At 41.4% G+C, this 25,665-nt stretch overlaps 1 protein-coding gene across 1 annotated transcript; it reads right to left on the minus strand.

Annotated features, from left to right (window-relative positions):
• Nucleotides 1–4,117: 4,117 nt before the first annotated feature.
• On the minus strand, nucleotides 4,118–15,249 carry ABRACL (ABRA C-terminal like). The gene is made up of 2 exons (XM_006834619.1): nucleotides 15,189–15,249; nucleotides 4,118–4,302 (listed from the first exon to the last, which is right to left on the minus strand). Exons 1-2 carry the CDS (start codon nucleotides 15,247–15,249, stop codon nucleotides 4,118–4,120), a joined length of 246 nt encoding a protein of 81 aa, XP_006834682.1.
• Nucleotides 15,250–25,665: the final 10,416 nt, after the last annotated feature.

The following is a 25,665-nucleotide window of genomic DNA, read 5'->3' on the forward strand; positions in this document are numbered from 1 at the left end:
GGCAATATCACTTTCATTGTGGAATGTCTCTGTTCAGACTCCTTTTCCTGGTTTTCCATGTTTTACTTTAAGTTGTTGTTGTTGTTGTCAGGTACTTTAAGTACCCAAATCGAAATCTGCCACTTCCTACCATTCGGGTCAACCTCATAGTCTACTTTGCCTTGTTCATTCACATCACTCTGCTATATCTTTGGTGATTGCCTTTACCATTGATCTTTACCCATCGAGGTAATTGGTTCCAATCATTCATCAAGACTCATGGAAATTCTGCCCCCTCTGCGGTGCCTTCTCTAGGCATTGTGGCTTTCAGATTTTTACCCCCTGCATTTTCAGTTCTGCGGTACATATTGCAATAAGTAATTATAGACCATTGTATACAAAAAAAGAAAAAAAAATGTATTTTTTTCAGGTGGTCTAACTAATTCAACTTTAGGATGAATTGAGTTCGGAGGAAGGTGGCAGCATGAGTAGATAGATGCCTGTTCACCCCCAATAAACATCCAAAAACAGAAGCAGACACTGGCAGAACCAACTTTGTTAGAACTCTTACAAGTCAGCGTTGCAACAACTAAGCAAATGCTGAATCAAGCAATCAAGAGAAAGGTGAAACATAACTAGCAAGAATCTTTGGTGTTCTGCACCCCACCCCTTTACCTGGTCCAGTAGGGCCAGCAACCTATACTGTTCTCTGGCTCTACAGGGTGCAGAGCAGCCGTTACTCACAAATTATTGGGTATGCCTGTTCTAACTTATTTGGAGTGATGCCTGAAGAACTGAAGCAAAGTATTCATTTCAGTTTACCTTGTGTCAGAGCTCACAAAAGGCTTAGGAGCTCACAAAAGGACTGAAGGATATAACTGGTGGTAGCTTGCTGGGGCTAAATAAAGAGCAGGATTGAGATACACAACAGGTCCCTAAAGGTTTTTAAGAGCACTGTGTATACAAGGGGACAGAAGATTGCGTTGTTGTTAAGTGCACTTGAGTCAGTTCCGACATATGTTGTTGTTGTTGGGTGCCAACGAGTCAGTACTAATTCATAGCAATCCTATGCAGAACAGAACAAAACACTGTCTGGTCCTGGGCCAACCTCACAATTGTAGCCACGCTTGAGCCCATTGATGTTGCCACTTTGCCAATACATCTTGCTGGGGGAGGGGTCTTCCTCTTTTTCTCTGACTTACCTTACCTTCCCAAACATGATATCCTTCACCAGGGACTGGTCCCTCTTGACAATATGTCCTAAGTATGAGAGACAAAGTTTGGCCATCCTGGCCTCTAAGGAGCACTCTGACCGCACTTCTTCCAACACAGATCTGATGGTTCTTTTGGCAGCCCATGGCACTTTCAATATTCTCCTCCAACATCATAACTCAAAGGCATCAATTCTTCTATGGTCTTCCTTATTCACTATCCAGCTTTCGCATGCATATGAGGCTATTGAAAATATCATGACTTGGGTTAGGCACACCTTAGTCCTCAAGCTGACATCTTTGCTCTTCAACACTTTAAAAGGTCTTGTGCAGCAGACTTGCCTAATGCAATACATCCTTTGATTTCTTGACTACTGCTTCCGTGAGTGTTGATGTTGAAGTCCTTGACAACTTCAATCTTTTTTCCGTTGATAAAAATGTTGTTTATTGGTCCAGTGGTGAGGATTTTTGTTTTCCGTACATTGATATGCAATCCATACTGAAGGCTGTGCTCCTTGATCTTCATCAGTAAATATTTTAAGTCCTCTTCACTTTCAGCAAACAAGGTTGTATCATCTGCATATTGCAAGTTGTTAATGAGTCTTCCTCCAATCTTGATGCCACATTTTTCTTCATGGATTATTTGGCTTCTTGGATTATTTGCTCAGCATACAGGTTGAATAAGCATGTGAAAGAATACAACCCTGTCGCACACATGTTGCCATGTTCTATTCGAACAACTGCCTCTTGGTCCAGGTACAGATTCCTCATGAGCACAATTAAGTGTTATGGAATACTCATACTTGGCAGTGTTGTCCATAGCTTGTCACAATCCACACAATCAAAAGCCTTTGCATAGTCAATAAAGCACAGGTAAACATCTTTCTGATATTCTCCGCTTTGAGCCAAGATCCATCACACATCAGCAATGATATCCCTCATTCCACATCCTCTTCTGAATCCAGTTTGAACCTCTGGAAGTTCTCTGTTGATGTATGGTTGTAATGTATGATTTATATATTGTTATATAAATCATGGCCTACGTGACTTAAAAGCTAAATTCATTAAACGTAAATATGTTGTTGTTGTTAAGTGCTGTCAAGTTGATTCTGACTCACAGTGAACATGTATAGAGTTTCTGAGGAGTGGCTGGTTAGCTGGAACCACCAACCTTGTGGTTTAAACTGGCCTTGTAGTCCAGCAGATTAACCCACAGTGCACACAAGTATAAAGATGTAATTTGTGACAACAATATAGAGCAGGGAGAGGAATAGAATAAGAACAGAGTTTTTCTATGTTATTGCGTTATGCTGTTGGTATAGAGTTATGTTCCGACTCCTAGTGACCCTGTATAGGGTTTCTGACTGGTATGGATTAAACCAGATTGTTTACATTCATTTAGTATGTTAAATATACTACCCACAATAGCTACAAAGAATATATCTAAAATATATACACAAAAGGAAATAAGAAGAGAATCAAAATGGTGTACTGCAAAACAATGAACTAAGCAACAACAAAAAAAAGTAGGCAACATTGAAAGAAATGATAGACAAAAAGAAGACAAACAGCAAAATGGTTTAAATGTCAATGAATGCAATTTTCCAATCAAAAGACAGAATGAATAAGAAGCCATAATCTGTCTATAAGTTGTCTACAAGAAACCTACTGCAGGTACAAAGACATACATAGTTTGAAAGGGAAAGGATGGAAAATATATTATATGTAAATAGTACCAGATGACCCAGTAATTCTACTCAAGGTATACACCCCAAAGAAATGAAAGCAGGGATTTAAATACATGCTTGTACACAACTCACTGTTCACTGCAGCAAAATTCACAATTACCCAAAAGGTCAAAACAACCCAAATGCCCATCAACAAATGAATGGTTAGACAGATATAGTACATATTATTCAGTTATAAAGAGACATTCTAATACCTGCTACCACATGGATGAATCCTGAAAACATGTTAAGTGAAATAAGTCAGGCACAATCGGGCAAATACTGCATGATCTCACTCATATGAAATATCTAGACTAGGCAAAAGTCCTGTTAGTGGCTAGCAGCAGAGACTAGGGGTCTAGGGAACGAGGACTAATTCCTTAAGAGATACTGACTTTCTGTTTGGGCTAATGAAAACTCTTGGCAATAGACAGTGGTAATTTAGTTGCACAATATGGTGAATATAATTAATATCACTGGATTATTTATATATTTACAAAATTATATGTTTACAAATAGCTAAAATGGCAAATTTTTTGTTATATACATTTTACAACAATGAACTTTAAAAAGAAAATGAAGTTTTTAGGTTACTTTTTTGACATTTCCCTAACTTAAAGGTAGGCACACAAGAGACACGAAAATAAGTATTTCATAGGATCAAATCATAATACTCTTCATCTTTTTTAATTCTGTACTTTGCAAGTTTTCTTCTAATTAAGCTCTAACCTTTACTGAAGTTATCTAATCTTAATGCAAAAACCAATTCTAATGTGCACATAAAATGCTTAAAAGACAAAATATGGCAATTTTAAGATACTTGCATGGCTTTATTACATATATATTATAATATTCCTGGTGGAGTTGTGTCTCTTACTTTCACAAAATGGCAAATATCTATAAAGTTGTCTAAGAATTATTTATGAAACAAACACTCCCCCCACTAAAAAAGCCTCATTGCCTACAGTTTCTAACCAGAGTCCTGAGAAAAAGAAGAGGTTTTTATCTAGTTTACAGTGTAATACATAACTTTTCTTTCCAGATATAAAAAAAAAGAGCAGACTTCTAAAATATGAGTCTCCTTTTGTTTATAAAGCTCTATAAAAATACATTAAGTATTCTTACATGTTTGTTCTTTGATTTAATAATCCAGTTTACCAGAAACAAATCATAGCAATACACAAAGATTTGCAAATCACATTAATCTTGCAACAATACAATATCAACATCATCATGAACACCTTGCAAAAGTAACTCTCCTGGATATGTAACGATCTTCCTTCGTTTTGCAGCTTTGAGAGTTCCTACTAGTGCTTCAAAGAGGTTGGCACATTTGTCATCTTGGAAGAGGACGCCAAATTTCACACTTAACTTTCCATCAGCATCTAATTTAAGAAAATACAATGTTAGCAAATGCAAACCCTTTTCTTGCCCCCACGTATGGCAGCTTCACAAAATCGTTAATAAACATCTACAATGGGTTAATAAGATTACAATTAGTCAACATAGCCTCTTCCCAGATTAAAAAAGTGATGAAATAAAAATAATACATGGTAGACCTTCTAGTCTTATTGTTGTTGTTGTTAAGTGCCTTCAAGCTGGTTCCGACTCATAGCAACCCAGTATAGGGTTTCTGAGCTTGAACTGCCGACCTTGTGGTTCAAACCAACCTTGCAGTCCAGTGCATTAACCCACAGTGCCACACCACGATGCCAGTAGTCTTAGTATTACTGAATAAAAACTGGGAGAAAACCCCAAAACAAGTGATTCATGTGTTACATCATGGCTATACCAAACCATTTGCTGTCAACTGTGACCCATGGCCATCCCATGTGTGTCAGAGTAGAACTGTGGTTTTCAGAGTCGAGTTCTTCAGAAGTAGATCACCAGGTCTTTATTCTGAGGAACCTCTGGGTGAATTCACACTTCAACTTTTCAGTTAGTAGCTGAGAGTATTAACTGTTTACAACACCCAGGGATTACTCAATCTGGATTTCTGCATTCCCAGATTATCTAGTTTGGAGGATGTGAAAATTTAAAGTAAACAAAAAGTGTGTCTGTTGTTAAAAATATCAGTCGACTACAAAAGACAAACATTCTGATTTAAAAACAGGCAGAGAAAATGAACAGACACTTCACCAAACACATGAAAAGATGCTTGGGATCATTAGCCATTTCACACCCAAAAAACCAAACCCACTGCTACATAGTCGATTCCAACTCATAGCAACCCTATATAGGGTTTCCAAGACTGTCAATCTTTACAAAAGCTGACAGACTCATCTTTCTCCCACAGAGCGGCACATGGATTCGAGCCACCAATCCTGTGGCTAGCACCCAGTGCTTATCCCACGGCACCACCAGGGTTTATTAACCACTGTCATCAAGTCCATTGTGACTCTTATGGTTTCTGAGGCTATAGTCCATAGGAGCTGAATGCCTCTATTTTCTCCCAATAAGTGGCTGGTGGGTTTCAACCGCCAACCTTGTGGTTAGCAGTTCAGTGTTTATCCTACAGAGCCACATCAATACCTCACCAGGCATACTTTTGTTGTTGTTAAGTATTGTTGAGTCAGTTCCAAGCTACAGCGACCCTGTATAGGGTTTCCGAGGAGCGGCTGGAGAGCATGAACTGCTGACTTTGCAGTTCAAACTAACTTTGCAGTCCTGTGCATTAACCCACAGCGCCATACTAGGACTCCACCAGGCTTATTGCTGTTGTTGTTAAGTGCAGTCAAGTCGGTTCCGACCCACAGTGGCCCTGTATAGGGTTTCCAAGGAGCAGCTGGTGAGTTTGAACTGCCAACCTTGCAGTTCAAATGGTTTCGCAGTCTCATGCATTAATCCACAGCACCACACCAGGACTCCGCCAACCTTATTGCTGTTGTTGTTAAGTACCGTGGAGTCAGTTCCGACTCATAGTGACCCTGCATAGGGTTTCCGAGGCTGTAAATCTTTATGTGAGCAGAACGCCTCATCTTTATCTCATGGAACCGCTGGTAGTTTCGAACTGCTGACCTTGAGGTTGGCAGCCCAACTCGTAACCACTACACTACCAGAGCTCCTTATTGGAGAGATGCAAATCAAAATTACAATGACACTTATCATAAAAACAGAACAGCAAATGCAGCAGGCTGTGGGGAGGCTGGAACTCTTATACATAGCTGGTAGAGTCCTGTGTGGTGCTGTGGGCTAATGTGCTGGACTGCTAAGTCAGTATGTATCGCAAGGTCGGCAGCTTAAGCCCACTAGCCGCTCCTAAGAAATCCTATACATGGGTTGGAACCTTAGCAACAACAATATACACACAGCTGATAGGACTGTAAAATGGTACAACTACTGTGAAAAACTATATGTTGCTTATTAAACAGCTAGAAACATGAGTACCGTAGGATCCCATTCTTAGGTATATATATATATATCCTAGAGAAATAAGAGTGTTGACATGAATAAATACATGCACACTCATATTCATTGCAGTATTATACACCATAACAAAGAGATGGGAACTACGTAAGTGTCCGCCGATGGATAAACGTATAAAGAAACTGAGGTACATACATATAATGGAATATTATTCAACAATGAGGAATAATGATAAATCCATGAAACAGCTCACAACACAGATGAATCTGGAAGTCATTATGCTAAGTCAAATATGTCAACCACAAAACAGCAAATACTGTATGAGGCCACTATTATAAAAAGTCAAGAATACATTTACACACACAAAGAAACATTTCTTGCTTGTTATTAGGTATGGGCAAGAGAAGGAGGGAGAATCACTAATTAGATAGTTGTTGTTGTTGTTAAGTGCCGTTGAGTCAGTTCTGGCTAATTGCAACCCTATATAGGGTTTCCAAAGAGCGGCTGGTAAGCTTGAACCATTGACCTTGTGATTCAAACTGACTTTGCAGCCCAGCGCATTAACCTGCAGTGCCACATAGTGCACAAGTATAAATTCTGGTGAAGGAAAAGGCAATACGTAATATGGGGGAAGTCAGCACAATTCGAACAAAGCAAAGGGAGACTTTGAGAAGTACTCCTGGTGTGGCGCTGTGGGTTAATGAGCCAGATTGTAAAGCCATTTGAACTGCAAGGTCGGTGGTTCAAGCTCACCAGCTGCTCCTTGAAAACCCTATGCAGGGTCGCTATGGGTCAGCACCAACTCGACGTCACTTCATAACAACAACAACAAGAATAAAGGGAAACTAAACAGTAAGTGTTATGTGCAAACCTGCCACAAGAGTAATAACAAGTAATAATAACCGACTCGACGGCACTTAACAACAACAACAACAGACACATAGATAAATACATATGCTAAATAGGTTAGGATGGTCATCTGGACTACATCACATTCACACATAGCTATGGTTATAGATATTTCTACAAATATATTTGTAAATACTGGGTGTATAATATATATTATAGACCATATGGGAGGCACAGATATAGAAACTATTTAGACTGAACTGCTAGACTGAAGGCTTAGGATCATAGTCTCAGGAGACATTTAAGTCAATTGGCAAAATACAGTTCAGAAAGATACTGTCTTAAAATCTAATCTAGTAAACAATGTCTAGCATATTAAAAGCTTGTGAGTGGTTACTGGTCTCATCTAATACGTGGCTCCCTATAACTTACTGGTCTCTTTCTACCTGAAACATCAGAGAATGAAGAAAATCAAAGGTTCAAGGAAACTATTAGTTCAAAGGGCTGATGGCTACCATAAATCACAGCTTCCTCTAATCGAGAACAGAAAAAAACTAAATGGTGCCCAGCAATCACTACCAACTACTCTGACCAAGACCAGAAATCCCAGTTAGGACAGGCAAAAAACGTAGAACAAAAGTCAAAGGTTTAACTTTTCAGTCTAGGAGCGGAGGTCCCTGGGACCATCAATGGAAAAGAGCAGAGAGGAGGACCCTACCCAGAGAAGCAGTGATGCCTGAGATGGAGGCAGAGATGATGACGTGGAGAGATGGAGCAGCTGGGGACTTTAGACACAGAGAGGGAGAGGGGCTATGTGCTGATGACCGGGGCACAGGCTTGTAGTATATATCCTTTGGTTGGTTGATGATGCATGGAGGGGATTGTGACCATGGCAATGAAACGATATATGATAGCATGAATGTAAAACTAATGTTCTCCCATGTAAACTATCACATAGTTTACAATAAAACATTTAAAGAAAAAAAAAAAGTCAAAGGTTTAAAAAGAGAGAAAGGAAAAGAGTGACTGGAGGAATCCCAAGACTGTTACCCTCTGACAACCTTCTAACTTGAAAATGAATATACTCACTGAGGCCACCTCTCAGCTAAATAACAGACCAGCCTATAAAATAACCAATAACACCTGTGAAGAAAGTGCTCCTTAGAACAACCAACTATAAGAGAACAAAGTGCAACATTTGCACAAAACTACAGATGAGAAGGCCAGGAGGGACAGGGAAACTGAATGGAAATGGGGAACCTAGGAAGGAAATGAGGAGAATGATGGCACATCGTAGGGATTACAACAAATGTCACAGGCAATGTGTTTAAGAATTATTGATTGGAAAACTAATTTGCTATTAAAGTTTCACATAAAGTACAATGAAACGTTCAAAAAATCAACCAACTGAAAGCTTGGATATAAGGGTGATTTAGGATACCACTGTAGTTGGTTGATTCCTTTAAACTACCTAGCTGAATTCCTGATTCCTTCTTCCCACACTCTGCAAATTCTCCCTCCCAAAACTATGTCCACTGTGGAGGTATTACAAGAAGATGGCCATCACAGTAAGAGAAGAACCATTCCTTGGGCAAAGTGTTCTTTCTGGAGTTCCCATGGTTCTCTGCTAGAACTTCCAACTTGATATTTCATACTGTGAGTACAGCGCTATGCTAGCCACTATTTAAAGAAACACAGACTTACTCTGTAGCTTTCAAAGAAATAGCTTTGATTCCCATGAAGAAATAAGAAATATACACATAATAAGTAAAGAAACAGTACAAAGCAGCATGTCCAATGAGTATCAAAGATATTTGTCCTATCGTTTGGAGGAGAAAAGATGGCTTTAAGAAGTACAATGGTAATACAATGGTAAGTGTTCAGCTAAAGACCTGAATCTGCTCCTAGGAAACCCTATGATGGTGATGGTGCCATGGAGTCGGTTCCAACTCACAGTGATCCTATATAGGGTTTCCAAGTCTGTAAATCTTTATGGGAGCAGAAAGACTCATCTTTCTTCCATGGAAAAACTGGTAATTTTCAAATTGCCGACCTTGAGGTTAGCAGCCCGACTCATAACCCCTACACTACCAGAGCTTCTTAGGAAGCCCTATAGGGCAGTTTTACTCTGTCCTATGGAGTGCTGGTGTGGTGCTGTGGGTTAATGCGCCACACTGCAAAGTTGTTTGAACTGCAAGGTCGGTGGTTCAAGCTCACCAGACGCTCCTAAGAAATCCTATACAGGATCGCTATTGGTCGGAATCGATTTAACAACACTTACCAACAACAGAGCCATTTGAACTGCAAGATCGTCGGTTCAGCTGCTCCTCGGAAACCCTATACAGGGTTGCTATGGGTCGGAATCAACTCAACGGCACTTAACAACAACAACTAGTTGTTTGTCCTTAGATAAGCATTGGTTTCCTCATATATAAAATGAGGATCTTAAAACCTCTCACACAGTGTTGTTGAGGGCACAGTTGTAAAGCACATGGCACAGTGGAGAAATGGAACGAGATAGCAAGCTGTAAGTACAGGAAAAAACAAATAAGGTACCTGGAAGAAGAATGATTAGAACAGCCTACCTGAGGAAACCATTTAAAATGAGAAAGAATAGATTAAAGGAGCACACTGAATTCAGCCACGCTGGGCCTAGAAGGCCAAGATGTGCCTCTTTGGTTTTTAAACTTCTAGTCACACCAAAGGGATAATCTTGCACTGACTACAACCATAAATGGAACTGCTAGGTAACCTCAGGCAAAACTCTCCTGGCTCTTTGAAGAACAACTAACTCACCCTTAACATGAGGGTAAAAATATTCCCTCTCCATAGTTAAGAGTGGCTGTGAGTAGGAATCTACTCCATGACAATAGATTTACAGGTGATGTCTCTCATAGAATGCTCAACACATAGTCAAATTCTCAATTTAGGTTAGATTTTTTTTTAAGGAACATGAGGCAGGAACCTGGGCACAATCCTAAAATTTTATTCATTTATCCCTCAGTTTTTACTAATGTCCAGGAAATTTCACCGTCTTGGCCTCCTCTGTAGCTCTAATCTCTCTTCTCCATTAAAAATTAATCTATTGGTTCAATTGAACAACTGCAAGATTCTTTACCAATCCCCCTTTCTTATCTTTGCCCTTCAAGATACCCATCACACTGGTGTGGTATGAGCTTTGTAAGACACAAATCTGACTGAAACTCTTCTACTCAGTCTTTCCGCGGCTCCCTATCACCTTCAAAGTAAAGTGAAGTCCTTGATCTCACAGATAAAGCTCATCATGCCCTGGTCCTTGCATGCTTGCCTGGTCTCCTACCATATTGCTCCATGCACTTTCTGATTCAGCCTCAACTGCTCGCTATTGTCCAGAATGGCATGCATGATCCTGCCTTGATAGAGTGCTGCCAATGTTAAGCCATGTGCCCAGCATCCCTGGCCCCATTTCCTGGCTAAATTCGTTTTCCTATGAATAAATTCGTTTTCCTATGAATACAATCAAATGTCACCTTCTCTGAGAAGTCCTCCATGGTGCCCCTGGTTGAGATCATAACTCTCCTTAAAAAACTGAGCATATAATCAGGCAAAGCATTCCACATCGGTTGTAATAATTAATAGCTGACCTTTACTGAGTTTGTGCTACTTTCTCAGAACTGTTCAAAGCATTTTATACTCATTAAACTCACTTAAGCCTCTTTTCATTAAAGACAAAATTGATTGCAAGAAGAACCATTGCTCTGTATTCCAATTAAGCTGCCAATTTATTGTACAACATGTATTATAATAACCTGCATTCTATTTCAGAGAATTTAAAGTGTGGAAAAAGTTTAAAGTGCACCATCAAAATAGATTATTATTATTATCAATCAAGAAACCGAAGCAATGAAAAGTGTAGGAATGTACCCAAGGTCACACAGCAAGTATGGACAGGGAATGGAGATTCATTCCTAGAGAATCTTCTCCAGAAGCACAAGCTCTTACCCACTTCCCAGCATGCAATTCCAATGTTTCTGTATTTTTCAGCTACCCAAAGATATACTCAAGAATTGAGCAAATTTTATTTCTGTATTTCCAGCACTTAGCAACAAGGGGACACTCAAAGAAATACTTGTTAAGTAAAGAAATTTCAGTCTCCAAATCATCTTTCCCTACTTCATTTTTTGCACTGGATGGAGTTTGATTTAAAATGAAAGATAAAACTACACAATTTCTAACTTGAAATTCTTTGAGTTCATATAGTATACATATATTAGTCAAAATTATTCCAGATATAAATTCAATAACTACTATAACATGTCAGAAGATAACATATCTCTCCATATATGGTTTCTAATTCAATAATTCATCATACATGACAGAAAGACTGCAATATCTGGATGGGCAGTAGGTAGTCACAAGGGTCCTAGAAAATGGCAGAGGTGGGGCTGAAGAGGAGGCCTCAGTGACAAAATGTGAAGACTCGTCCTGCTCTTGCTGACTTGGAAAATGAGGAATACGGGTACCCTCTAAACGTTGGAAAAGACAAGGAAAGGAATTCTTCCTTAAAGCTCCAGAAAGAAATGTACCCAACCAACAGAATCTGAGACCTCTGTCAGACTCCTGATCCTGTTGTTAAGTGCCATTGAGTCAGTTCCAACTCATAGAGACCTTATATGGGATTTCCATGAAGCATCTGGTGGGTTTGAACTGCCAATCATGTGGTTCACAATCCAGCGCTGATTCTACAAACGCCAAACCAGAGTATGATCTATAGACCTATTGAAATACTAAATATGTATTGTATCACATCATTAAGTTTGTGGCAACATCTTACAATACCAATAGAAAAATAAAACAAGAAAAGTTTAACATTACAGTATTTGCACGCAAATAAAACATTCTTTTTTTTTTTTTTTGCCAGTCACCTCCATATTTTCATAAGTACACTGTGCCATTTTTTTTTTACTATTAAAAGAAATTAGCATAGTGCCCATACAAAAGTACTTGGAGGACCACAGCAAGAAACATTCACACACACCCCCACACACAGAGTGGACGGAGAAGGGCAGCTTGGACATTGGATACTCAAATGCAGAGGGGGAGACTACAAAGGCAAGAAGTGACTGGCTTACAAGCTTTCAAGAGGGAACCTGGTGCTAGGGAGCATGGCGGAAGGCAGAATCTCCAGTAGGTACTATTCAATCTGTCTGGGCAGAGCTGATGAAAGGAGATACAGATGGGTAACTCGTGATACTGTAGGGAATAATGCTTATCAGGACAGATTATGAGGGTTGAAAATGCAAAAGTAGAAGTTTTGTAACAAGGAAGGGAGTGATTAATTCTCCAGGATAGGAGCGGAGGTCTCTGGGACCATCAACAGAGAAGAGCTAAGAGCGGGACCCTACCCAGAGAAACAGAGATGCCTGAGATGGAGACAGAGATGATGACGTGGAGTGATGAAGCGACTGGGGACTTTGGACCCAGAGAGGGAAAGGGACTATGGGCCGAAAACTGGGGGGAGGAGGGGGAAGTGTAGGGAGCGGGTTCCTGGGATATACCCTTTGGGTGGTTGATGATGCATGGAGGGGATTGGAACCATGGCAGTGAGATGATATTCGATGGAATGACTGTAAAACTAAAGTTCTCCCATGTAAACTATCATATAATTTTCAATAAAACATTAAAAAAAAAAAAAAAGTACTTGGAGGAAGGGGGGTGGGACCTGACTGGTAAATAAACACAGACTATGTGTGTTATTTGCATAAAAAAAAATAATGGCTTAATGTAATTTTCAAGTATGACTTATAATTTCATAGGATGTGCAATTCATAAGCAGACATAGCTAAAAGTAGGAAGAATCAAGCTATTAACTACAAAATAATTCTTTTGAGGTCTTATTTTCATATATCTTGTCTGTTGTTGTTGTTAGCTGCCATCAAGTCAGTACCGACTCATAGCAATCTTATGCATAAGCAGAATGAAACACTGCCCGATCCTGGGCCAACCTCACTACTGTTGCCACACTCGAGTCCATCAATGCTGCCACTTGTCTGAGATATACTAAAATACCTTCAGTAGTAAGTGTAATAGTGATTTTCATTACAACTTAGGCAAAGGGTACTGATAATACCAGTTAGTGGGCTCCTGGTATAGTGCTATAGGATTAGCGCTGGACTGTAAACCACAAGATTGGAAGTTCAAATCTGCAGCGGCTCCTCGGAAATCCTATACAGGGTCACTATGAGTTGGAACAGACTCAACGGCACTTAACAGCAACAATGACGAGTATCAATTAGTATCCTACTAATACTAATGCAAAAGAGTCCTAGAGGCACAGTGGTTAAAGCACTTGGCTACTAACCGAAAGATCAGCTGTTCAAATGCACCATCTGCTCCAAGAGAAAGATGTGAAAGTCTACTTTGGTAAAGATTTGCAGCTTGGGAAACCCTGTGAAGCAATTCTATTTTGTCTTGCTGAGTCACAAGCAAGTGACAGCAGTGAGTTTGGTTTTGCAGTAGATCACTTTCACCTTGGAGTCGGTGTAGCACTGAGGGTTAATGCACTGGACTGCAAGGTCAGTTTGAACCACCAGATCAGTGGTTCAAGCTCACCAGCAACTCCTCGGAAACCCTAGACAGGATTGCTACATGTCAGAACCGATGTGATTGCACTTAACAATAGCTATTGGTTATGAATCGGGCTGTGAACTACAAGGTCAGCAGTTCGAAACTACCAGCTGTTCTGCGGGAGAAAGATGAGGCTTTCTGCTCCCGTAAATATTTACAGCCTCGGAAACCCTGTACAGGGTCGCCATGAGTCGGAACCGACTCCATGGCACATAACACAACAACATCACCTTTAAGGAACCCTGGTAGCATAGTGGATTACAAACTGGACTGTTAACCACAAGGTCAGTAGCTTGAATCTACCAGTCACTCCGTAGGAGAAAGGTGAGACTTTTTCTGCTCCCGTGAAGACTTACAGCTTCAGAAACCCTATGCAGGGTGGCTATGAGTCAGAACCAACTCCACAGTACACCACAACCACGACTGAGAACCAACTCAGGGGCACACCACCACAATTATCACCGTTATCAATCATGGTGGGCTGCTAACCACAGGTCAGCAGTGTGAAGCCACCAGCTGATCCATGAGAGAAAGAGGAGGTTTTTTGCTCCCATAAAGATGTACAGTCTCTTAAACCCTGCACAGGGTCACTATGAGTCAGAAGTGAATTGATGGCAATAGTGAGTATCTTTATGGTGCCCACCTATTTAGAGCTGAATAAAAAAGAAAGAATTTAAAAAAAAAAAAAAACTATCTATGTTGTTGTTAAATGCCATTGAGTTGGTTCTGATTCATAGAGATCCTGTATAGGATTTCCAAGGAGCAGCTGGTAGGTTTGAACTGCTGACCTTGCTGTTATTAGTCTAGTGCTTATCCTAAGTGCCACACCAAGACTTCTGTAGGGTGACTTAGCTTAGTTATATGCACATAAATACTGAAGTCCTGGTGTGACAATGTAGAATGAATAAGCACCGGACCACAAGTTGGTTTGAACCGCAAGGTCGGCAGTTCAAAGTCACCAGTCACTACTTAGAAAACTTATACAGGGTTGTTATGAGTCGGAACAACAACACACAAATACTAATTATACAAAGTCAAGGATCTGCAGAAAACAAAGACAATGTTGTATAATTGTAATCTAAATCCATGGCATTTGAAACTTTGTAAAATGGTAGGATTGTATAAGCAGCAAAAATGAACCTTAATAGTGTGACAAATGAAAATTAAAACATGATTCAATGATCAGATTTCAAAATGGCCAGATTCAAGAAGGTTGGCAATCATCTGTCTGTTTGAATATCTCAAACCATTCTTTGTACCTGAACCACAATACAGTAGCTCTGTGTCTTCAGATACCACATCAGGGAATTACACTGAGGCTGAGGGCAGAGCTCCCTAATTGGGTCTGAAGCCCTGGCTAATTCATTCACAGCTTTCTACCAAACTGCTGGTCCTGCTGCTCAGAGGGAAAATGAAGAAGAAATAAGATGTACGTGTTAAGAGTACTTACTTTTTGAACCCAAGCGATGAATTTCCTCCACTAAGAGGTTAACCTCATGATCCACATTCATTGCTGCCTGAGAGAAAAATGTGTGTTTGTGTTAGTATCGTTTTTTTCATACCATTAAGCACATCTTGCCAAATCTGAGGATCTTTTCTTTTTTCATGGAGCATTCCTTACTATCAATGTACCATGTCCTTCTTCTGAAAATTATGTTTGTGATCTACGTGCTATAAAATACTTCCGTGTTTCCCTCTATTTCTATAACTGCCTTTCTTTGATGATCCCAGTATTTTCTACACTGTCTGTGAGGGAGAAGACAGCCACTATCTTTACTGTTAATTATCACAGTCAGCTCTGACTCCTGGTAACTGTATGCATAACAAAACAAACTAGTGTCTTCACAGTCATTTGTATGCTGATTCCAATGGTTCCGGGCTGTAATTGAGAGTTTGTGGGGCAGACAACTATCATCTCTGTGTATTTTGAATGCCTTCAGATCTAACTGGGAACCATCTTCCAGCAATCTATCAAACAATATACTCTGTTGTCATCTATTTGTTGGGTTTTCATTGGCTAATTTTTGGAAATAGTTCATCGGGTCTTTCTAGCTCATCAGTCTTGGTCTGGAAGCTTTGCTGAAACCTGTTCACCATGGGTGACACTGCTGGTGTATGAAACACAGATGACAAAACTTTCAGCATCACAGCAACAGCAACACACAAACCACCACAGTATGACAAAATGAAAGACACATAGTAGATTATCCTTCTGTTGCTAAGTGTGGCTGAGTCAGTTCTGACTCATAGAGACCCTATTGAGGGTTTCAGAGGAGTCCTTGGAGGGTTTGAATTACCGACCTTGTGGTTCAAACTGACCTTATGGTCTAGAGCTTTATCCTAAAACACCACACTAGGACTCACGCTATTAATTGTAAGCAAGTCCTCTTTATGGTGCTCGGCTAGGCACCAAAGTTATACAAGTGAGTATCTTCCCTCAGACTGCTCAGTCCAGTGGCCAGAGAAAGGAATGAGTGGCAATGTGGCGAGAGCTCTTCCGTGGTAGGTACAAGCGCAAGAGGAGCACCGGATACAGTCAGAGAAACAGTTTCTGGAGTTCACTAAGAATGGACCAAGTTGTCAGGTAGGAAATGGGTGTTCTACTTGACCCAACAGGGGATGCAAAAGCATGAAGGCAAAGGAGAGAAGTGTGGCACTAAGCTAGGACCCTAGAGAGCCTGTAGTCTAATGGGAAGGCAGGTTAACAGAGAGGTAACTTTAACACTATCAGGGCAGTGCAGTGATGGCTTGTGGGTCACATGGAAGGGCATCTTGTCCTTCTCTGGGAAGTTCCGGGCTGTAATTGAGAGTTTGTGGGGCAGACAACTATCATCTTTGGATAAGGAGAGGTCTGGAACGTGACAGAAACTGTGCGACTTACCATGCATGGTTCACTAAGTCTCCCAGGAAGGAGCTGGGTTCTGCCTGCTGTTTCGGCTTCTTCCACTCTACCTCCTAGACTTCAGCTTGCAGGTAAATGTCATGCAAGGCTTCCTTCTATTCATCAGACGTCCCTCTTTCAGCTCCAGCCTTCATGCATACTGTCCCCTCAGCCCCGCAAAGCCGTATTCATCTTTCTTGTGGTTAAGTCCCACACATCTAATCTAGCCCCAGCTAAAATCTAACTTCCTCCAGGAAACCTTCCCAGTACAATAGCAACTTTCTCCCTGGGCTCAGAGAAAACTCCCCCACTGTGTGTTCCCACAGCACTGTGGGCTAATCCTCACAGCACTTGACTGGAATTAAGGGAAACTCCTCTCTGCAGGGATCTGACTGTGTCACATCTGGTACCAGGAGTGGACATTCCACTAACGCTGGTTCCATGAACTAAGGGGATGAGCAAATGCATTGGAGAGAATGAAACTACAGATGGAGAAGTTGTCGCCAGAGAGCTGCTGATTTAAGTGAGGAACAGAGGCAGAAAAGAGAAGGCAAAGAGGCTGGCAAACACCACAAATGGGGAGGGGAGAGGAGAGCAACAACAGGAAGGAAGCAATGCAAGAACAAGCCAAGATGAAACAGGAGAACCTCAGCAATGTGTGTCCAAGAAGTTTAGGAAGAAGCACGTTTCCATGAGGCAGTACTCTGCAATGAAACAACACGAGGGCGGGAAACTATAAGCAAATGGGTAGAACATGTATCTATTCCATCTGTTTTCAAATTATGAATGTTTCCAGTCAAATAAGGGACTAAAAGAGTGGGGCTGAATATATGATTTGCTTTGGGGTAATGATTTGGAAGAAACAACTTTATCCAGATAAACTATAACTAATTTCCAGAAGCTTTTAAAAAAAAAAAAAAATAGCCACATCTATAACTATATTGTTGTTATTGTAAAGTGCTGTTGAGTCGGTTCCAACCCATAGTGACCTTGTATAGGGTTTCCAAGGAGCAGCTGGTGAGCTTGAACCACTGACCTTGCAGTTCAAACGGCTTTGCAGTCTGGCTCATTAACCCACAGCACCACACCATACCACCTGCTTAAATGACAATGACTGGGACCCCACGACCATCTGCTACATTATTTGTGTGAACATTATAATTAAAGGAGCTTGTATTGCAATAAGATGCAAAATCTTAAATACATGTACATAAAACTCAGTATCAAAAATTTTCATGTCTGAATACTCAGAACTTAGTGCTGATCAAGACAAACCTATAACAGTATGAGATTGTGGTACTGGGGTTCCAATTCATACATCCAAGAGTTTATTCCAAACAAAACATGTTTTGATCCGTGAAAACACACACAAAAAAACAAAAGTCCATCACAACAGTGGCTTCCGAGGAGATATGCTGTGACCATGAAGGTTATGGTAACTGTTTATGGGATTCCGAAAGGATAATCTTGATAGATTTTCTCAAAGACAGGACCGTCAAAGGTGCTTATCGGACATTTTGAGAAAATTAAAGACTGCATTGGTAAGAAAAGGTCAGAGAAGATGTGCCAAGAAATTGTTTGCCCCATCACAACAACACACCTGCTCATTCTTTAGAGGTCGTGAGCGTTGTTCTACAAGAACTTCTTTGGGAAACTGTACCCAATTCATCCTACAACCCTGATCTTGCCTCTTCAGACTTTTTTGTTTCCCCAAACACAAAAAACATTTAAAAGGAATAAAATCTGAATCTTTTGAGGATGCTGAAACTGCCGCTTTGACATGGTGTAAAATACAAGTGTGCAGAATTGTGGGGAAAGGTTACTGCTGTTAGGTGCCACAGAATCGACTCTGACTCAGGGACCCTATCATGCACAGTAGAAAGAAACACTGCCTAATCCTGAGACCCCTGTGGCAGTCACTGTGTTAATCCAACTAGTTGGGGGCGGGAGGGGGCCAGGTCTTGCTCTTTTGACCCTCTACTTCGTCAAGCATGCTGTCATTTTCCAGGGACTGGTCCCTCCAGATAACAATTCCAAAGTGCCAGACATGAAGTCTCGCCATCCTGACTTCAAGGAACATTCTGGCTATATTTCTTCCAATACAGATTTGTTTATTCTTCTGGCAGTCCAGGGTACTTTCAGTATTCTCCTCCAGCACCATTATTCAAAGGCATCAATTCTTCTTTCCTCTTTCTTAGTCATTGCCCTGCTTTCACATGCATATGAGGCAACTGAAAATACCATGGCTTAGGTCAGGCATATCTTAGTCCTTAAAGTGGCATCTTTGCTCTTTAATACTTTGTTGTTGTTATTAAGAACCATCTAGTGGGTCCAGACTCATAGCGACCCTATATAAGGTTTCCAAGGAGTGGCTGGTGAGTATGAACCACCGACCTTGCAGTTCACATCGACCTTTTGGTATATAGTGCATTATCCTGCAGCGCCATACCAGAGGTCTTAAAACAGCAGCTTTACCTAATGCAATGCTTAATCTGTCTAAATTATTTGATTTTTTGGATGGGTGATTCCATGACTGTTGATTATGGATGCAAGCAAAATTAAGTTTTTGACAACTTCAGTCTTTTCTCTGTTTTTCATGAAGTTGTTTATTGGCCCCGTTTTGAAGTTTACCCTTTTCTTTTTGTACAATGAGGTGCAAACCATCCTGAAAACTGTAGTCTTTGATCTTCTTCAATAAGTACTTCAAATCATCTTTGCCTCCTGCAATCAAGGTTGTGTGTCTACTGCAGATCACAGGTTGCTGGAGTCATCCTCCAATTCTAACGTCATGTTCTTCATATCATCTAGCTTCTCCATTCATTTGTTTAGCATACAGACTGCTTAACATACAGGAGCTCTGGTAGCGTAGTGGTTACGAATCAGGCTGCGAACCTTAAGGTCAGCGGTTCAAAACTACCAGCCGCTCTGCAGGAGAAAGATGAGGCTTTCTACTCCTGTAAAAATTTACACCCTCGGAAACCCTGTACAGGGTCGCTATAAGTCGGAACCGACTCGACGGCACTTAACAACAACAACAACAGACTGAGTAAGCATGGTAAAAAGATATAACCCTGACATACACATTTCTTTTTAATTTATTATACACCAGATTCCTTATCTCTGTTAATTTATTTATTTCTAAGAAATCTGTAAAGTACTTATTATTTATAGCCATGTTATAAAGTATGACCCTAAGCTCAGAGGGGTTGATGCCCCACAATTTAAAGACATCTTTTCACATCATTCTGGTTTTTTCATTTCTCTGCAGGTCATTATGCAAACTGGTCTAAATAGAACAGTGAGTTGTATTTCTATGAAATATTACATGCTGGATACTGCTAAGACAGAATATTTACAAAGCAAGGCTCCCTGTCCAGATCCTTACAAATAAAGTAACTGGTTTAAACACCATGGCTAGCATACATAATTTGGCTTATTTATGTATTTTATCATCTAGGGGGAGGCAGCAGGAACCAACTGTTAAACAAATACCTTGGAAGGCCCATGGCCTTTTATAAGGTGAAAGGACAGAGGCCTGGGATGGGAGTGAGACCAAGAACAAAGAGGACAGGTCATAGAAGTCTAGGCGGAAGCAAATGCGCATCGACAGAAGGCATCTCGACCAGAAGAAAAAGAATCCTGAAGGGAAGAGGCTTGGGCCAAGGGGGGAACAGATGATAGCCGTTTACTTAACTAGGCAATGTGCCAGTGAGTCGCTAAGAAAGCGGAATGTTGGAGGATTGGAGCGTAGGCTAAATGCTCCACCATCAGTATTTAAGTACCTTCTTATAGCTGTTATGCTTGTTTCAAGTTTTCAGGCAATATATGGAGATGTGCTAAGGTCCAAAGAAATAAAGCTCCTAGGATGCGGGGATCTGGTCTTTAGAAGCCAACTTTGCATACTGGAGCCGGGACACCTTCTTGCAGCCTTTCCTCACCATCACAATCACTAGCTGGTCAAAGGCTGACTTGGGTGGATTCCTTCCTGCCTCCTCGCAGGCGCTCACACACTCCATATTTGGTCATGCTTGCTCTAAGTTTGGGATACAGCCCGGAAGGGGTCCCAAGATGCTTCCCCCGTCAAGTCACACTACCGTTATCACCGCATTGTGCTGAGCTGGGGAGCACTACGCTCTGACTGCTCCGGGATCACCAGGCGGGCTGTGGGCGGTCTCCGCGGGAAGAAACGCGTCCCGGAAGCCTTTGTCTCCGCAAATCGCGCGCGCCCACAGCCAGTGCGCCCCGGCGCTCAACAAGAGCGAACACCCAGGAAGGGCAACGCAAACAGCCCCAAGCCCCTAGTGTCCTCTCTCGTGCCTCTCCCCACCCCAACAGCACACAGAGCTGCAGCCACTTCTGGTACTGTAAAGTCCCCAGCCAGCAAATTCCTCGGGCAGCCTATCCCCTCAGCTTTCCCCACCCAGCGCTGCAGAACAGGCTCCTCAAGTCACCGCCGAGAGCAAAAGAGACACGTTGCACTGCAGTAAAAACCGTAAGATTGCACCTCACTTCCCGGGTTGTCTCTGACCGGTAAAATGTCACGTGTGTGCGCGGGGTGCGGAAGTCTGCTACAGAGGTTTGCCACAGCATCCAATCTGCTCTGCCTCAGCCAGTGCTAACCTTGACCCTTTTGGGGCCCCAGGCTCTGCAGCCGCACGCCACCCTTCCCCCCGGCTTCTTGCCCACAAACAGATAATCCCGTCCCTTTTTCATATTTGCCCAGGGGACTCACTCACCTCTCTGCCTGGGTTTCTTATCTGATGAATCACCGGTGCCGTGTGGTCCCACCCCGTTATCTTCCTGAATACACTGGGGAGGCGGAGGCTGCAGGAAGGAAGTGACTGAGGCAAAGAGAAAGGCTGGTGTGGAGGAGGAGGGTGGAGAATAAAAAGTAAGAGTTTAAGCGCTCTGGAAAGAGGCCGCCCACAATGCCAGGGACAAGCCTATGAGGAGGAAACTTAGGGGAGGAGACTCCCAGGAGGGGCCAAGCCCCAAGCAGGTGGCACAGCGCCTGAGGCTTCCAGGATAAAGGACCCAGACTTTCAGTCACCTTTCCTCCTCGCTGCTCAGATCCTGTACACCCCGCATCTGTTCCTGGGGCTTGATTCCCTGCCAAGATCTCTCTCCAAAGAGGAAAACCAAAATACCCACAAAAATGCAGAATACAAAAGTCTGCTAGGAAGGTTATGGCACTGATTCGGTATGTGTCAGGAGCTAGACTTTGAACCGGTTCCGTTCTGGTTCAACTCCCTGCTGAGAATTTACCTTTGTATGTGGTGCTGCAGAATAGGCACAAGGGCGCTTTGAACCACAACGTTGGCTGTTCAAATCCACCAGCAGCTACTATATACAGAGTCTCTATGAGTCAGAACTGACTCATGGCACTTAACAACAACAATCCGAGATGGAGAAGGTGGTGGCTTGGCAGGATAAACACTGAGCTGTGAACCGCAGGTCGGGGGTTGAAGCCCACCAACTCTGTGGGGAAAAGATAAAGCTTTCCGCTTCTGCAGGTTGACAACCTCGGAAACCCGATGTAGAGTCCCTATGAGGGATGGCACTTAACCACATCCTAGATACATACGGAATCAGAATGGATATTTTAGCAAGATCTTGTGTATGCATCAGCACAATCTGATTTGCAAAACAAAACTTAAGTCTTTTTAAAATTATTTTTATCTTTTTATTGGGAATTAGGAATCCTGGTGTGGCACTGTAGGATAAGCACTGGACCCACAAGGTCGGTGTGAACTGCAAGGTCAGCATCAAGAACTCACCAGCCACTCACATAGTGACCGTGAGTCAGAACTGACTGGAAGATACTTAGCAACAACAAATTGTGAACTGAGTGAAGGTTTACAGACAAAATCGTCTGCTTTACATTCAACAAATCATATACTTTGTTACATCTCAATGATTATAATCCCCTCCATGTAACAACAGTACAAAACTCGTTCTTGAAAAACAATTTATTCTACTGCAGAGAAGGTTTATTGGGACAAAACTTGAGCTTGGGTCAGTATAAAGGAGCCCAGATGGCTCTGTGGGTGTGTTGGGTTGCTAACCACAAGGTCCTGGGAGAAAGATGAGGCTGTCTAGGAAAATCTATATGTAGGGTTGTTATACAATGGTGCTGTGGGTTAATGTACTGGAATACAAAGACAGTGTGAACTGCAAGGTCAGTGGTTCAAGCTCACAAGTTGCTCCCTGGAAACCCTATACAGAGCTGCTATGAATCAGAACCAATAATATGAGTCTGAATGGAGTCTTGGCGTGGTGCTGTAGGATAAGCACTGGACTGCTAACCACAAGGTCAGCAATTCAAACCTACCAGCCACTCCTTGGAAATCCTATACAGATCTGCTGTGAATCTGAACCAAGTAAGTGGACAGCACTTACCAACAATAAGTAGAGTCTGCATTGACTCCATAGGACTGGGTTTGGTCTTTGATTTTGGATCGATATAGCTTTCTTCCCTTCTTCATTCACTATTCCCTACACTTAATTGCATCAATTTATTCCTAGTTCCTTTAGTTTATTCAAAATTGCTTTAATTTGTATGCGTACGCATGCTCTTATATGCATGCACTGTTTTTGCTGAATTCCAAGTCCCTTTGGAAAGGAGGCCTAAAGTTCAGATATTAGAAGTTACCCAAACAATTCCTAGTTGGGGAAAAAAAACATCTAGTAGATTCGGACCCGCGTCAACCCTAGATGCTTCCTGTAGAACTGTGCTTCAAAGGAATTTCATGACTGTGGTGGCCTTTAAGAAGCAGCCCTTGGTGGATTCAAACTGCTAATCTTTCAGCATAATTCACCATTTGTGCCATCCATGGACTCCATTCCGAGAGCCCAAGCCAAACCAAACCCACTGCCATTCAGTTGACTCCAAGACATACTGATGCAATGTAGGGTTTCCAGCGTCATCTTACTCCCATGGAGTGTAAGGTGTATGTAAGTCAGCAACTCTGTGGTTAGTGCCTCAACTCCTAACCCACAGCACCACCAGTGTTCCTAGACCAAGAGTTACAATACTAACTGCAAAGTGGTTTCCCACCCCCATAAGTGATTGGAGGTTTAAGGGTGATCTGTGAGCCAAGAGCACCAAGTGGCCATTACCCTGTGAAATGACCTGGTGCCGACAGTTCTCACCAAACCAGGATTCAGATAATTAGGCAAGTCAATCAGATTCTCAGGTGGAAACTGAAAGTGGAAAATATCGAGAAAGACCTAAGCTGAGAGGGAAAAGCATAAGAAAACAAACAGTCTCTAGTAAGCCTGACATTTGAGTAAACAGAAACCATGCTAAGCAATGTGCAAGCTTAACCTAAAAAGTATGAGGATGAGGTAGGAGCAATGGTGGTAGAAGCAGAGTCCAAGGGAAGCTGAGCCCTGAGAATGGAAGAAGAGCACCAAAGGCCTGCTACCGAGGGAGATGTGAGTAGCCAAGTCCCCAGGCCTATGCTAGGTCCATCATTACCCAACCTGAGTTCTAAGTTTCCCTTTATAGTGAACACCTATGTCTTCAGCATGACTAAATGAGTCTCTGCTCTTTGTAACCGTAAGATTGTTGTTGCTGTTGGGAAGAATCGAGTTGGTTCTTATTTATAATAAGAATCGAGTTGGTTCTTATTTATAATGACCCTATATAGGGTTTCCAAGGAGCTGCTGGTGAGTTTGAACTGCTGACCTTATGGTTCTCAATCCAGTGCTGATTCTACAGTGCCTCAGATTAGTCTTCAACAAAGGTCTGAGTCACCTAAATTCCTCAGTTAACTACTGTGTCAAATAAAGTTTAAAGTGACTCTGATATCTTTTGAGGTCTATTTTTCTGATCAAAAGAAAGCCAAGAAGGTATACTTTATATCTTTCAAAGTCTACATAATGAAAATGACAATTCAAGAAAAATATCACATTTAGCAATTCCCCAAGCAGGACCTGGCTTGTGACAGTCCTTGTAATTCTTTAGTCAGACAGTATCCAATGACATGAATAATCAATCAGGGTGCCAATTCTGTTATGACAAGTAATTAGAGTTTCACATGCCTCTGCCAAATAGCACACACACACACACACACACACACACACACACACGCAGAAAAATAGACTGTTTTACTTAAACATGTAAAAACCATGGTTAATATGAAAATGAACTCACTTTATAAAAACACTTCATGTATATATGCTGTGTTGCACTAAGCATAATGAAAACTTAATGCTACTTCATGAACTACAAAATTGTTTCTGATGAAAGAAATATGTTAAAAGTTGGAATTTAGTATTTTCTTACCTAATCTTTCGGTTTCCATTAGGGCTTTAAATCCTTGGGTTTAACCCCCAACGGGAATTTGCATCTCCACCCCAGCTATATGAAAGTACAATCTACATTTTAGCAGTATTCCCCTGTTGATTTGTGTAGATCCCCTGAGAATCTTGTTAAATTATCTGGGGTGGAAAGGCAGATTCTCAGTAGGGGGCTGTACTGGACAGATTCAGTTAGAAGTCCTGGTTTCAATACAGGCTTTTGGCATCTTTTCTTATTCTCTTTGGAAGACTATTGTCATGTAGTTAAACAATGTGGAAATTTATCTTAAAAAAACAAAAAGTAAAGTTGATTAAGAAGCATTTTATTAAATACCAAGGATGGGATGTATCAGAAGCACTGTGCCATTATTGTTAGGTACAAAGTAGTCTTTGGCATGGAAGAACTGGATAAGCACTGGACTGCTAACCACAAGGTCAGTGGTTCAAGCTCACCAGACAAACATGAGGCTTCTACTCCCACAAAGATTTAAAGTCTTGGAAACCCTATATAGGGTTGCTATGATTTGGAGCTGACTTGACAACACTTAACAACAGCAACGTACAAATAAAGCAGTATTGTTTTTTAAGTTTTTATTGTGAATTATGTGGGTTTACATGGGAGAACATTAGTTTTACATTCTTCCTATCGTATTTCGTTTCATTGCAATGATCACAATCCCCTAAATGCTTCATCAAATAACCAAAGGATACACCCCACAGGCCCACCCCTCCACCCCCCACC

The sequence above is a fragment of the Chrysochloris asiatica genome, unplaced genomic scaffold (assembly GCF_000296735.1).
Source record: "Chrysochloris asiatica unplaced genomic scaffold, ChrAsi1.0 scaffold00013, whole genome shotgun sequence".
In the NCBI taxonomy this organism is placed as follows: domain Eukaryota; kingdom Metazoa; phylum Chordata; class Mammalia; order Afrosoricida; family Chrysochloridae; genus Chrysochloris; species Chrysochloris asiatica.